The 16,722-nt window shown below is 40.0% G+C and overlaps 1 protein-coding gene across 1 annotated transcript; it reads right to left on the reverse strand.

Moving 5' to 3' along the window:
- Window positions 1-1,616: 1,616 nt before the first annotated feature.
- LOC131255474 (uncharacterized) lies at window positions 1,617-13,049 on the reverse strand. The gene is made up of 3 exons (XM_058256202.1): window positions 12,830-13,049; window positions 4,225-4,292; window positions 1,617-4,139 (listed from the first exon to the last, which is right to left on the reverse strand). Exons 1-3 carry the CDS (start codon window positions 12,927-12,929, stop codon window positions 2,361-2,363), a joined length of 1,947 nt encoding a protein of 648 aa, XP_058112185.1. The 5' UTR covers window positions 12,930-13,049; the 3' UTR covers window positions 1,617-2,360.
- Between the last annotated feature and the right edge of the window lie 3,673 nt (window positions 13,050-16,722).

Raw genomic sequence — 16,722 nt, forward strand, 5'->3', positions numbered from 1 at the left:
TCCTCTCTATGTTTTATTTTCTTTATTTATTTTTTATTTTATTTTATTCAAGTGGATCCATGGTTAGGTGATCCCAATCATTGTTCTGTTGGGCTCTGCTAGGGGTGTCAATGGGCCAGTAAGCTTTTGATGGTCTGATTTTTATTTAGGTTCAACAATAAGGCTTGGGTCTGGCCCATTTAGCAATCATGCCCTCAATTTCAGGTCCAATACAACCCATTCAGATCATAAATGAGCCTGCTCATTGGATCAGGCCTGACCTTAATACAGAATTTTGCAAAATCTAACTCTAGCCCCAACCCGCAGATCCACATCATAAATGCAAGCCTCACACTTGTAGCGCCATGACCCAAACATGACGGGACACCATGGATGGTTCATAAATCACTACCCCAAAGATCTCCTTGGTGGGACACTCTTATCCTTTCCAGTTGTGGCCTACACAAAAATATTAGGGCCGTTAATGGTCAGGGCCCAGGCCAGGCAAAATCAAAATTTTGAATAGGCCTAGGCCGAGCAGTTTCAAATCCGGTTCGAAGCCAACCCCAGGATGGGCTGACAGCCCTAAGAACCATATAGAAAGGGTCCACATTCAACTAAAGAAAGGCCCACTCATTGGTGTCTAGGATTGTCCCATGAGATATTTTGGAGCATGGTTCATCCAACAAGCGGCTAAATGGATCATTGATCTGGATCACTAAGCGATGGAACCCACTTGTACAAACTGAAAACTTGAGTATAGTGTTCATATCTTAGGGAGTTAGAATACCAGTTCAAATAATTTGTCTATGTACATAAGCTACTGTTTTGTGGGCAGAATTCCTCCAAGCCACCAGACAGAGATCTGCATCCAACATTCAAGAATCATACAAGTGGTGCATGTTGACAAGATCTGGACCGTTCGTGAGTGTCCACATCTTAAAAGACCACAGTGATGGGGTTATCCAAACCATCTGACTGGTGATCTACAAAATTAATGGTTCACATTCAGTGGGCAAACGTCTCATGTTTGACAGTAAAGATTATCCAATAAGTGCGTTTTTTTGAAGAGCCAATATAATGAACGGTCCAGATCTTGTACAAGCTTTGCCTGGTGTAGAAGTCGACTAATACAAAAGCTTTCTCACATGTTATGATGGATGAACAGAATACACAATAATATAGGGATTTTTCCATATAAACTGTTGTCTTTTGTTCCAATTCCAGATAAATACCTCCCTTTTTTTAAAATCCCAAATAAGTGCCTTTCTTTTAGGCAGCTACCAAAAAACTCCATCTAAGATAAATGGGAGAGAAACCTTCAATTATTGAGCAGTATTGAGGTTTTGGTGGCGGCAATCAAGAGAAAATTTTAGCTGTAGAATTTCCATTTTTTTCATTATAGAAACTTGATAATATCTAGACAAAGATCTTTAGGTTTACTTATACTAAAATCTGACTTTAAATTTTTTATATCCGCTGCATTTGAAAATCCTAACATATGCCTAAACGATGGGCCCTTATTTGGGAATTCAAAAAAATAGGGAGGAATTTAAATGGGATTGGACCAGAGAATAGGGGTTTATATGGAAAAATCTCAACTATATAAAGAAATGAGCAGGAGAAGGCTGCTTACATAAGCACATCAACAGTGCTACCTTCAGTTTATACAGAGATTCAACAACATTACAGCTTTTCATTATAGATGCACATGCTTTTGAAAATTGGCAATGGAAGCACAAAACCTGCCAGACAAAATAAAAACGTAGATGAGCGTTACTGAGTCTCACAAGATAAATATCTAATTCGCACATAAACGTGTGGCCCACCTGATGGGCAGACCAGCCAACTTTTTGGGCTGGGAAACGTTCAGTGCAGGTTGCACCTAATAAATGGCCCCGATTTTGAAAATGTGTGCCATGCTGGCATGTGTGATTCGACTCACCATTTTTACCTCTCCTTGCATGAATCATCTTAACATCTCCCATAGAAGTTCCTTCATTCATAATGCCAGTTTCATCGGAGCTCCACATGAAGTTTTCCATCATAAAACTTTGTAAGTGTACTATCAGAAGCTTGAGGGCCACTAACTGGACAAATAGGTAGCACATCTACTACAGGGCTCTTCAGATGAATGGCTCAAATAATCCCTCCAAGGGTTCGTGTGGGCCTCATCATGAATCAGCTGAGCAACAGATGCTTGACCACCACAGAGTGGAGTTAATCTCTTCAATTAATATGGGCCAGATGTGACAGCATAGAGGCGTTTTCTGATTATCCACTGCAAGAGACTTGAAAATTGCAATCAACTGCATCAGTGCAAATCATTTAGGCAAAAAAGAACAGGTTTTTGCAAAAAAAATGGATTCTCTTCCATTCTCTTAACCATCACTATTGCTAATCTCAAAGACGATATGTCGAGCAAGGGAAGTAGGATCCACTGTAGATGACACCATTGTCCTAGAACGGCAAACGGAGACGAAGGATTTTTGCTTTCTGCCAGAAATACTGAGTTTGCTTGCTGCCTGGAGGAATCGTTTCCCGACGTCACTTTTTCCAAGCTTGCTCTTTGGTGTTTCAGTACTCGGGTTGGCAAGCAATGGGAGGGAGAGAATTATAGGCGGGGTTTTGGCTGTGAATTGAGTATCATTAGCCAGATTTCTTGAACAACAACCGTTGATTCTGGACTTGGAAGAATTATGAACTTGGTGGGCCCCTTTGCTGTCAGAAATGTCATCGCTTGCAGGATTTCTCCCATTCTTATCAGGATCAGCTGGTCTTGTGGCAACCGAAACAAACGTTTCATTTTCACTCTGATTTTTATTGACCATGGAGGAAAAATTAAACTTGGAATTCTTTACATCAGAGTCTCGATGACCTCGATGGGTCCCATTCATAGCATCGCATCCCTCCATATCAATAACCATTCTCCCCATCGCAAGAGAAGAAGACACTCCTATTTTCCGACGCTTTTTACGAATATTGGCTGCAACATAACACTCGGACTCATCCACATCAGAATCTTGATGGCCTTGGCGGGCTCCATTGTCATCAGTAATGTCATTGCTTGCATCATTTTTCCCTGTCTTACCAAGGCCCTTTACTCCTATCACAACTGAAGCAGACTTTTTACTTTTGATACACTTTTCACTGATCTTGGATCCAATATTACACTTGGAAACCTTTACATTGAAATCTTGATGACCATGGTGGGCCCCGCTGTCATCAGCAATGTCATCACCTGAAGCATTTCTATTCTTCTTATCAAGACCCCCTAATCCTGTCACAGCAGAAGTAGACATTCCAGTTTTGCTGTCTTTTTTACTAATCTCAGTTGCAATATTACAATGGAACTTCTCTACCTCAGAACCTCGACGATGATGATGGACCCTACTGTCAACAGTAATGGCATCGCTTGCAGCATCTCTTCCCTTCCTTTCAAGACCCGTTATACCCATTGTGACAGAAGCAGATACTCTTGTTTTGCGACAGTTTATACTAATCTCAGTTGCAATGTTACCCTCAAACTGCTCAAAAGTAGAATCTTGATTACCTTGAAGGGCCCCACTGTCGTCATTAACGTCATAGCTTGCAACACTTCTCTCCTTATCAGACAATTCAGTTTTGTTGCATTTTTTACTGATCTTGGATACAATATTACATTTGGACTTCTCTATGTAAGGATCAATCAATGGATGGACCATGTTATTTTCTGACGTGTTCTTGTTATGCTTATTCCGTTTCATGGAAAATTCTACTCCAGTTGTACAATTAACATTATTGGTGCATTGAATTTCTACTAATTTTTGCATTTGTGAGTCTACAGATTGCTCGGCCAGTTCGTTAGGGTCTCCTATGCTCTCAGCTTGGCAGTTGAATATGTTCCGCTCATCGAATTCAGAAAAGTACCTAGTGAGGATACCAGTCACAGATATTATCCCAGATGAACTGACACTATCATTGCCGCTCATCGATTGAGAAATCCCGTCTTTTCGACCAACCATAGCATTGCTAATATCAGTTGTGGGCGCTACTTGACTATGTATATGCTCGACCTGAGTTGCACTCATTCGAAGAAACCAAGACCCTTTCGATCCTTGAAAAGCATTCTTTATCAGAAGTGAGTCTGGAAGGTGGTAAAAACATGACTTCCTCTTTACCTACACAAGTAAACAAAGGACTGTGACCAAGTAGAACTTTTCAAAATTACAATTCAAAAATAAGTGAAATAGTTGCAGGTCATACCATCAATGCATGAACTCTGACCTCTCCAAGATTCGGAAAACAAAGGTAGTGCTCCCTCCCAAGTTTTCCTATGCCACAGTTCAACACTAGTTACATTTTCAGAATCTATACAAAAAGGAAAGCACTGCAGAGCCAAGAGAGAGAGAGAGAGAGAGAGAGAGAGAGAGACAGGGAAAAAAAAAAAGGCAATATAGCACCAATGTTCGAAATATTGATACTATCGGCCGATATTATCGTTATCGGCCCCCAGCGAGACGAAACTCGTCCGATAACTCCCGGAAGATACTGAAAATCCAAAAATTCACATATCGCACAATATATCGTGCGATATCGAGCGATATAGAGTCGGTATCGCCGATACAACCCACATCAGACGATATCACAGTATTTCTTCCTCCATTATTGTCGGAAATCGACAAACAGAGTCACGAACACTCACGAGTGCGTTTGCAGGGGACTCACAAGTCTCACTGTAACCAACAACCCACAACAATAAAAAGCTGATGCCGTAGGTTGTGAGGAATAAAAAAAATATTGAATTAGAAAAGAGAGAGAGAGAGAGAGAGAGAGAGAGAAATCGGAGACTACTTGTAGCCGTAGGCTGTAGCGGTGATCAGAGGTGGGCCATTCGACAAGTAAGTATCTGTATCCCTCTTTCTTCGAATTTTTCTCGCTATTTTCTTCAATTTCTCTCTTTCTTCACTAATTGGAGCATGCTTGTGCGGATTTCTCGGAGATTCGGCGAGAAATCAGGCCGAATTTGAGGAAACGGAACGAGAAATCCTCCTCCGGAACCCTCGCTACGTGAAGGAGAGGTAAAGCGCTCGTGACGGAGAGGGAAAATGAAGGAGATGGCGAGGGAGGGGTGAAATGGGGATCGGCGCAGGAGCTGGTTTATTGAGCACGCTCTTATCGTACTTAGTAAACTCAGTTGGGCCCACCTTCGATGTAAGTGGTCTATCCATGCCGTCCATCTGTTTTCCCATCTAAATTAAGGGGTTGATCCCAAAACTTAGAGACGGGCAGTGGATCATACCACAGGAAACAGTGGTGATACTGATTTCCACCGTTGAAACCTTTCTGGGCCCTGCAGTGATGTTTATCGGTCATTCAAACCATTAATAAGATCATATAGACGTGGATGAAGGGAAAATACGAATTTAAGATTGATCCAATCATCTAAGACTTCTGTGGCCAAAAAGGGTGTTTCAACGGTGGATGTTCAATTCAACTGTTTTGAAAGGTGTGGCCCATTTAAACATTGTATATGGTTAATTTTTGGGCTAAAGCCCTGAAATTATCTGGTAAAATGGATGGACGGAGCGGATAAAATACATAAATCGTGGTGGACCTCACATGAGTTTACACAGTACGCTAAGCGTAGTGAGTTACTCACTGTACAATCGCATAAAGTGGTGTCCGTGTTCTGTGGGTCCCACGATAATGTGTGTGTCATATCCACACCATCCATTAATTTGGAAATAATTTTTTAGGGCATGACACAAACAATGATGTAGATCTAAATCTTTAGTGGACCCCGCCACAGAAAAAAGCAGAGAGAGTGAAGCCCACCATTGAAACTCGTATTATTCTTGAGGGCCCATCATAATGTTTATTTGTGATCTAATCTGTTCATAAGTCCAAGAAGATATGGAATAATGGAAAACACAAATATCATCTTGACCATCCATCTCTTGTGGCCCTCAAGAAATTTTTAATGGTGAACGTCACTCTCTCCACTGTTTTCTGTGGTGGGGTCCACTCGAGCTCTGGATCTGACTCATTTTTTGGCTCACACCCTAAAATGATCTATTCAAATGGTTGGACGGTGTGGATAGAAAAAATACATCATGGTGGGACCCACGTAACTTGGTGACCTCACTTCAGTAGCAATTTAGAGTCGGTATCTAATCCGCGCCAGGATTTGTAGCGGAAACGGATTGGCTACTCCACGCAACACCGGCCTTTCGCTGGTGGTTAGTGCTCTATGGGCCCCACCATGATGTGTGTGTTTCATCCATGCCTTCCATCTATTTTTTTATAGATCATTTTACAGTGTGAAACTAAAAATGAGGTATATCCAAATCTCAAGTGGACCACATTACAGGAAACAGTGTTGAATGAGCATCGACCATTAAAAACATTTTGGGGGCCATTAAAGTTTTGGATCAAGCTGATTTTTGTTTGTTCCCTTCATCTAAGTCGTCCATCCTTTTTTCTCAGATTATTTTAAGCATGAAAACAAAAATGAGGCAGATTCAACGTTAGAATGGACCACACACATGGTTATTAAATGCAACCAAGCTTATTATTTGGTATTTGGTGTGGTCCACTTGATCGTTGGATCTACCTCATGTTTTGTGTTCAAGCCTTAAAATGATATGAGCAAAAGGGATTGACGGCTTGGATGTACAGATACTGCACGGTGGGCCCACCCACAGAACTGCCCGTTCGGGGCTAGAGACGGGCAAGGGTAGGATGCAATCCGCGTGTCGTGCGGACACCCATTTCCTACGAAAGCCTTTCGTAGGAAGTTCCTACGCTGGAAACATGGGTGGGGGCCAACATGATGTTTTTGAGAAATCTACCCCGGCTATCCGTTTTCTGAGATATTTTTAACATAATGGCCTAAAATGAGCCGTATCCAATACTCAAGTGGACCTAAAATGTGAGTATTGAACGTACACAGTTGAAATATTCGTGGGCCACAGAAGTTTTGAATCAGGCTAATATTTTTGTTTTCAGTTCATCCAAGTAGGAATGACGTTATTAACGGTATGGATGTCATGTAAACATCACTTTCTACCCCAGAAAGTTTTCAACTGTAGGAATTTTCTACCCACCTTTTACTCTAGTGTGGCCCACTTGAGTCTTGGATCCTTCTCACTTTTGGTCTCAAGTCCTAAGATGAGCTCAAAAAACGGATGTACGGGGTGGACTTCTCAAAAACATCACGTTGGACCACAACTAGTCCTCATCATTGATATGTATATTTCTCAAATTTTACTTATTCAGTTCTTTTTTTCCTTTTCAATGAATTGGTTGTGTTTTCATATATGGCTATGATATATTTATAAATATCATTCAATTTAAATATAGTTGCGTTAGTTCAGTTAAACATCGCATAGCTTAGGACCCTATACAAAGGAAATTTATTATGTGCATCTTTTTTTTGAGATGTTATGATTTAAAAGTGTGTATTAAGGGCCTTTTTAACAATCCCCAAAGTTTCATTAAAAAATTCAACCATTTTCCCAATGTTTCCTCATGTTTCCCAAAAAGTGCGATAAACTATGCGATACAAACGATATCTCCCATGCGATAACCGAAATGTGTCTGTATCCCAAGGGTGCGATACATTGTGCGATACCGATATTTCGAACACTATATAGCACCATAAATATTGAGGGTGTGTTTGAGTGCCATTGAATTGAATTGTAATTAAGTCTAATAAAATGGAAGGAGATATTTTGTTGTTTCCTTCCTAATAGCTAGCATTCATGAAAGGTTTGGACTCCAAATGGCAATTAAGCTACTTTTCAGTTAAGAGTTGAGAAAGTGATATGTGAGGACTACTTCCTTGTATAATACTATGAAAAATCATTAATTTTCACCATTTCCTCTTGGTTAAATTGAATGTTTTCTATTTGTTGATGGACCGTGATATCTCACATGTGGCCATGTGTGGTCTACTTTACATGGGGATTACGGTTTTTAGAGTTGTTTTTCCTTTTAGTCCTTAAGATGATGTGTTGAATAGAGTTTTAATTCATGGGCCTTATTTTATGTAATAACTTAAGTATGGGGCTATTTTTATACTTTTGCATTTATTTTGAAAGCCCTAATAACAAGATAAGGAGAAGCTAGGGGTGTCAAAACCTATTCAGCCCTTCTCTCTTTCTCTCACTTCTTCTCATATTCCCTCTATTTCTCATTCTCAATCTCAGTCAAGAACACTACTAAATTGATTTGTACATCCAAACACAGCTTGAATATTTAGGTAAAATATTAAGTGACTATCAGTTCGGAAGGAAATAGCAAAAGTATCAAGGTGGAAGGTACACATTCTACTAACTATCAGTTTTAGTGACAAATAGAACTTACAAACATCCTTTGTCTTTTTCTTAATTAATGAGATACTAAACATTACTTCTAGTCTCGTAAGTCTAATTTTGTCTTAACACAATTTTCTTTCTTTCTTTCTTTCTTTCTTTCTTTCTTTATTTTCTTTTGATAAATGACGAAAAGTGCTGGTGGGGCAAACCCAAAATTGTTGTGCAGTATCTTGGCCTCCCTCTTAGGGCCTACAATTGAACAATTCAAGAAGAAATTGGTGTCATGGAAGCACCCATGCCTCTCCTTTGATGAGCATGTTACTCTTATCAAATCTTCTCTTGCTAATCAGCCACCAAATTATCTATCACTCATCCAAATTCCTTACAGTGTGGGGGGGAAAAAACTTGAGAAAATCCAAAGGAACATCCAAATGGAACTCATTGTGGAAGGGAAGATGGATCGGCGCACGTATCATCCAGTGAATTCTTTTATTATTATTTTATGATGGATAAGTATCATCATGTAAATTGGGAGGAAGCCCAACATAGAAAGGAGGAAGCCGGGCTCGTTTTTGGGTGGAATTAAGGAAAGAAATTGAGCTATTCTTGCAAATGGTGGAGGTTGGAAGTGAACAAGATGCATTGTGGAAGAAGGTAGTTCCCTCAAATACGGGAAACTAAGAAGATGATGGGAACAAGGCAATGTCTCAAGAAGCAATGGATCATCTATGTGGAAAATCATCTTGAAATTTTCCTTTCCACTAGAGGTGTGGATGAAAGCTTTGAAAAATGATCAGATTCAAAGCGGGCTTGCAGCAATAGAGTTTGCTTTTGGGAAGCTTTGTGATTGAAAGACAGCCCCTAGCTATAAGGTCTCCACAACTCTATACTCTTGCTATGCGAAACACGCTCGTGAGAGATTTTGATGAACTAGAGGATGAGAAAATTATTTGGAATCTGGACTTCATCTATGTGATTTTTTGGTTACTGACCTTTTGGACCTCCCATATTGGGTTGCCTTAATACCCCTTTGAAGAAGATGATGAATGGTGGGCTCCTTACAGCAAGGTTGTTTCTCCTTGAAGAACTTTGTCTCCTAAGCTCCCCCTTGGGAAAAAGTTTGGGGTGCCTATGCCCTACCTTGTCGAGGCATTATGCTTGGACGGTCACAACTAAAATGATCCTTAGAATAGAGAACCTTAAGAGAAGAAATCGGTTGCTTGTAAAAATGCATTTCATGTCTCAGGAAGAGGAAACCATGGACCATTTTTTCTTTGATTCTCAGTGACTTCTTCCATTTGGTCTTACTCTTTTTGAAATAGAGTGGGCTGTTCCGGACTCAATATTGAATCTTATGGATGGTTCGGGTGGTGGGCCTTTCATGTCAACTGGCAAGAACTTTGGAGGATGCTCCCTCTTGACATTATAGTGAACAAAAGAAAACATAGGATTTTTAATTTTAAAGCAATCAAGCTTGTCCCAAGTGATTAAGAAAACTAAGATGTTGTCGATAAATTGGGGTTGTGTAGCCCAAGATTTCTAAAACATCGACTCTCTCTCTCTCTCTCTCTCTCTCTCTCTCTCTCTCTCTCTCTCTCTCTCTAACGACACAGCCCACAGGACAATCATAAGAAGAGATCTCCCCAACGACACCACCCACCCCCCCAGATCTGCATGCCAAGAACAAATGAGGCCATCGATAGATTCAGGCATGACCTACGAAACCCCAGTCAAATCAAGGACTCTCCACCAAACTTCCAGAGTGAGAGAACAATGACGGAAGAGATGATCCATGTTTTCGAGGCACAACAGACACACATTAGGCAGAATCATGCTTCTTTTCCTCAGGTTATCAACCATGAGCACTCTATTTTTGCTCACCCATCACATAAAAGCAACAACTTTTGGAATCACTCTGTAAAACCAAATATCTCCTGTCTGACAACATCTCACTGACGAGGGCCGGAGGGTGAGGGATACATACAAATATTGCACTGGTAAGGAACCTGAATCCCAAACTGTAGCTGGATCAAAAGATTTATCTCCCCAAATCCCAAACTGCAACTTTGATCTCTTCAATTAGAATGCATTTATTGATTGAGGTCCACAAAAACACATTACTTAAGTCACCCTCCATAATGAATTTTCCAAAACTTATTTTGAGAAAATCCACAACCTTACCAAAAGAGCTTTAGCCACCTTTTCTGGAATCTCTCTATCCATCCTATTTGGCAAACAACAATATAATTGCTTGTTTATCATATGTAAACTCTATGCTAACTTGAAAGCCCTCTGTTACACTGAACGGAGTTGGAGAGGCAATGGGCCAAGTCTAGACTTGGGCCAGATCAGCCGGAGCACAACCCGATTAGTAATTGAGCCAAAAGGTCAGGTTAGGTCAGGTCAAGTCCAGACTGGGCTTGTTTGGTAATCAAGCCCCTAATTTCAAGCCCAAGCCGGCACATTAACATCCTAAATAGGCATGTTCTAAGGCTTAGGTCGAGACTTGATATAAATTTAATATGCTAGCATGACCCTTTGTCACCCATATAAAGGACCGATTATTAAGATCCTAATAGGTTAGCATGGCCCTTTGTCACCCATAAAAAGGACCAATTGAATTTTTGATTTCAAATAATACTGCCAGTGTACATTTTCAAATAGCCAAGGTTTTCATAGGGCTCCAGCTTGTTCTAAACAATTGCTCCAAAAAATTTATTGGATTCTAGAAAATTATTTCCCTTTTTTTATGGTTGCACATCTTCACCATTCATCATAGTGATTGATATGGTGGGGCATCATGTGGGTGAGCCAAAAAAAAATAAAAAAATAAAAACTCAAGGTGATTGAACTGTGATGGCCATTTGATCAGTGGCCTGCGAAAGAGCAATTACCACAAAGTAGAAAAAATTGGACAGCAGCCATATTTAATGGGTAAAACCTACAATGATTAGATGGCAGGGATGGCCCAACCACCACAATTTTTGGTGTACAACCCAATTGCTTAGTGGCCAGCCAGATCAAAAGCCCCAATTGCTACACATGCTTGCCACGTCTGATGGACATTCTACTTCATTGAGTTTCCATGATCGAACATCATAAAAGCAATTCTCTAATCTATATCTCAATGAAAGATGGGATCAATGGGCCACCAAGAATATCATCCGGGGCAAGGCACACCTTACTTTGGCAGTTGAGCCAAGACCACCTGCACCGAAAAATCCAACTATCCATTCAATCATTGCACTTCTTTCCATCACTCATAGACTGTTGGTTGTACTTCTAACCATCCATTTCTAGACCGAAACTCTAGATGCCCAGAATGGTTGGTGGGAATCTTCCGCAGAGCATCCCCATCCACTATGGAGCCCGTGAGACCGAATTGTTGGGGAACCTTGGAAGCACACAAAGACGAATCAAGCAAGGTACGAGCAATCGCACAACCAAGTCCAAACAAGAACAATCCAAATTTTGCATGGAAAAACCCTTTCGGGAAAAGAAAAAAAAAAACATGGCACAAAGCGACGAGTAATGCACTATGAAAGCAGAAATTATAAGAGATAGTCTTACTGATTCAAACAAGCCTCGAATCTACTTCACAAGCCCTAGCTATGCCCTTGAACTCTTAGGAAGGAATTAGAAATGCCTAATAAACCTCTTCTTTCCCAAATGCAGATTACACCCAATATATAAACAATCACAACCGGAATAGGAAAGAGATCCCACACTTACGCAACTCTGCACGCTCTCGATGGGACCTTCGATGGCATCGACATCCCATCGAGGATCTATCGATGGCATTGAACTTACTTCGAAGACATCGAGTAGCAACACTAAAACGTTTCAACAACCAACATGAAATTTTCCGGATTTTTCTGATGGGATCGAGTATCTATCGATGGCATCGACATCAGTTCAATGGCATTGAGTAGTCTGTCCTTATTGACAAATTTAAGACATCAACAACAATAATCACAATAATGTACTTGGGCCCCACTTGTGAGAAAATTGCTGTTAATCTAGCAGCACCCTGCGCCTCTCACCAAAAAAAAAATATAATAATAATAGATAATAAATAAATAATCTGGAGCGTTTCTCGAAATAATTGGAACCACCCATTTCCCTCCCACATTCGAAATAAATTACAGAAATAGTATCATTGATTATTTCCGGCCTAATTCAATCATATTTCTAGCGCATGGCGCCTCAATAAACTCCCAACAAATAGCCAAATAACAAAAAATAGAAAATACCCATCTCCAACGAGCATCATCAAGAATCCATTTTCACATTTTAAAAACAAAAAACAAAAAAAAAAAAAAAAAAAAAAACATTAAATGACAAAATGCTCCATACACACCAATAGGACATCCAACCAAGTAAAAATTGCAAAACCCATCTTGAGAAATGCATCGAGAACCGACTTTTTTTAATCAAAACAAAGCATCGGATGTTCATTTGAAGGATTCCAATCAAATAAACAGAGAAAGATAAAAGACTAAGGAAGGGATTACGAGATAATGGAGATGATGATAGGATTTTAATCTTACTTTTGAGGTCTCCAGTTGTAATATCTGGAGGAGTAGATATTGCAATGCGGGTGCCGAGGTTGGTTTCTGTAAATACAGGAAATTCTGTGGAAGAAGGCATTTGAAGATGGGAAGAGCTTTGGAGCTTCTTCCTCTTTTTAAATGCGAGGGAAGGTGGGATGCGATTAGAATCCCCGTGAACCTGTCCGGTCCTTGCCTGGGACGCGCTTTGGCTGGTAATGCAGCCACTAGCCAGGGGGCTAATGGTCGGTGCTCTTATGGGGCCACCATGATGTCTGTGTTTTATCCACGCCGTCCATTCATTTTAAGATCATTTTAGAGCTCAATAAAGAAAATGAGGCAGATATAAAACTCAGGTGGACCACACCACGGGAAAGCAATAATGATTAAATGTCCACCATTAAAAACATCCTAGGCCCACTGTAATGTTTATTTGACATTCATCCTGTTAATTAGGTCGTACATACCTTCGGGAAAAAGAAATATCAGCTTGAACCAAAACTTTTGTGGCCGGTGAGAAGTTTTTAATGGTGGGTGTTCAATCAACATTGTGTGGTCCCTTTGAGATTTGGATCTCCCTATTTTTTTGGGCCCATATCATAAAATGATCTAGAAAAATGAAAGGATGGCATGGATGAAACACATACATCTTGGAGGGGCCCACAGAGCACCGACAACAGGCTATTGGCTAATGACAGGGTCACTGGCCCGGGAAGGGACTGGCTACTCCCCCTGCAACCAGCGGGGTGGCTGTTGGTCGGTGCTCCGTGGGCCTCACCATGATGTATGTGTTTCATCCATTGGGCTTGATACTAAAAATGAGAGGGATATAAATCTCACGTGGATCATACCAAAGGAAAACAATAGTGATTGAATATCCACCATTAAAATACTCCTAAAGCCCGTTATACTGTTTATTTGATATCCAATCAGTTGATTAGGTTATACATGCCCATGTGAAGAGGAAAAACAGAAATCAGCTTGATCCAAAACTTTTATGGTCCCAAAAAGTTTTTAATGGTCGACGCCCATTTAACACTGTTTCCTGTAATGTGGTCTACTTGAGATTGAGATATACCACATTTTTTATTTCATATCATAAAATTATCTGGAAAAATAGATGCAAAGAATGGATGAAACACATAATCATGGTGGGCCTCACAGAGCACCGACCACCGGCCATTGGCCAGGGCAAGGGAGTAGCCAATCGGTTTCCCAGCCAATCCGTTTCCCTGTCCCATCTGATCCGGACGCGTATTTATTGTGAAAGCCGAAATTCCTGCGCTCGGAACTCAGATGGGGGCCATTGTGATGTTTGTGAGAAATCCTCCCCTTCCATCGGTTTTGTGAGTTAATTTCAAGAGACAATGCCAAAATTGAACCGTATCTAAAGCTCAAGTGGGCCGTACTAAAGGAAAATGTGGTTAGGAAAAATCTTACAATTGAAACCTACCTGAGTTCCACGGTGATGTTTACATTCCATCCATACCATTAATAACTTTATTCATACTGGGATGAACCGAAATAAAAAATATTAGCATGATTCAAAACTTCTTTGGCCCACGAATATTTCAACTGTAGAAGTTCAATTATCACACTTTCAGTCCACTTGAGCTTTGGAAACGGTTTATTTTCGGCATCATGTCGTAAAATGAACTCACAAAACATATGGGCAGGTAAGATTTCTCACAAACATTGTAGTGGACCCCACCTGGGTTCCCAATGCTGGAACTTCCTGCGAAAGCCGTTCATAAGAAGCCCCTGGAACCCAGGTGGGGCTCACATTCATGTTTGTAAGAAATCTACTCAGTTCATTCATTCATTCATTCTATGAGCTTATGTTTTAGACATAAGACCAAAAGTTAGAAGGATATAAGACTCAAATGGACCGTACTACAGGAAAAGGTTTCCTAGGAAATAACGATTATTGAAACCTCATTGGGGTTGACAGTGATGTTTACATACCATCCATACCATTCAAAATGTCATTCCTACTAAGTTGAACTGAAAGCACAAATATTAGTGTGATTCAAAACTTTCATGACCCACAAGTATTTCAATTGTGAACGTTCAATTCTCACGTTTTCCGCCCACTTGAGTCTTATATCCTGCTTACTTTTGGTATTACATTCTAAAATGAGCTTACAAAATAGATGGATGGGATGGATTTCTCACAAACATCACAATGGGACCCACACAGGTTTTCAGGCAAGAGCTTCAGGCTTTCCAGGAAATCCGTGTCCTCCCTTTCCTATCGCCGGTAACCCAAGCACTGTGGGACCCACTATGATGACTTTTTATTATATGTAATCCATCCATCGATTTCTTCAGCTTACTTTAAGATATGTGCCATAAAATAATGGAGATTTGAATCATAAGTGAGCTACACAATAGGAAACAGCAGGGATGAAAACACCTACCGTTGAAACCTTCCTAGCTCCTGCCGTGGTGTTTATCACCATCGAACTTGTTCAAGCACAGATTAGGTACTATCCCTGCCTGTTCCAAGTTCGGGACAGACTGGACTCTTAGGGGTCTCCTTGGGTTATGAGCCTAAAGATAAAAATAAGGAAAATCCAAGGCTCAACTAGACTACACAATAGAAATTAAATTCCAACGTTGAAATTTGTTTAGGGTCCATGGAAGTTTTGAATCAGGATGACATTTGTTTTTCCCCATCATCTCGTGTCAACATGGTGGATGGCAAATAAACAACGTAGTAGGTCATATGAAGGTTTCTTATGTTAACAATCTAAAATGATATGAAAATAATAATAATAATAAATGAGTGAATGGTAACACTATACATGATGAATGAATGGTATAGATAAAAGTTATACATAGTGATGGCCCCCTCATAGCCTTAACTTGTCCAGAGCTCGGAACAGGCAAGAGTAGTATCTACTCCACACCTAACCTATTCATAAGAAACACGAGCTTTTGGAATATTGTTGGTGATATAATCTAATAAAAATGCAGGAGTTATTGTGTGGTTTTATTTTTGGTTGTGCGTGAGTGGGCATGTCAATGACGTTATGGATTTTCGCTATTTTGGATTTTTTAAAAACCCTTTTAAAAAATTTACTAATGGCCGACCTTTAATGCTTGAGGCGGGCCTATATGCTGTTGGTACTAATAAAGAATTGTACCAATCTAATTAATCAACCGTGTGAAGTCGACGAATCCACATGATCACTTAAACATTGAATTTAGTGGTGTGATTTCTTCATCCAATGTCCAAATCCAACCGACCTACCACTAATTAATTGAGACAGTGGTAATTAAATAAAGACTTACCTAAAGTCGAGACAACTATAGGTCAAATTTTAATTAATAAACCAAATCAACCTAGTTACTCCTCTATCTTAAGAACTAATGGTTTAGAGTGATTAAGACTGAATCACCTTTTTCGCTAATTATGAATATGCCATATTATAAACTTGTCTAATCCACACTCCAATCATCGCACACAAGAAATATCACTATCCAATTCATATCGAAAATGCTCTAATTATCTAAACAAACTTTATACTGCTCGTTAATGGGCCACTAAACCCAATACTATAGAAAAACATTATTCTTAGTGGGCTTGACGTCTATCGAGAGATATCGACCGATGCTGTATCTTGAATTGCTCAACTTAAACCCGCGGGCCAAGTGCATAAGATACGTGAATGCCTTACCTGAAAATTCATAATTTAAGTGAAACTAGCCCCTTTGCTCATTCGCGAAGTTGTAATTTCTGGACCGTCGATTCATGACCAGAGTTGGGATATTGATTAAAAACATTTATCCATACACATCCGCATAATCACGGCCCCGATTGATCATCAGTGACTATTTATCTAAGTTATAGCCTTTTTAATTAATCTGCGTGCCCAATTATTGTATGT

Source organism: Magnolia sinica, chromosome 9 (assembly GCF_029962835.1).
Source record: "Magnolia sinica isolate HGM2019 chromosome 9, MsV1, whole genome shotgun sequence".
Taxonomy (NCBI): Eukaryota; Viridiplantae; Streptophyta; class Magnoliopsida; order Magnoliales; family Magnoliaceae; genus Magnolia; species Magnolia sinica.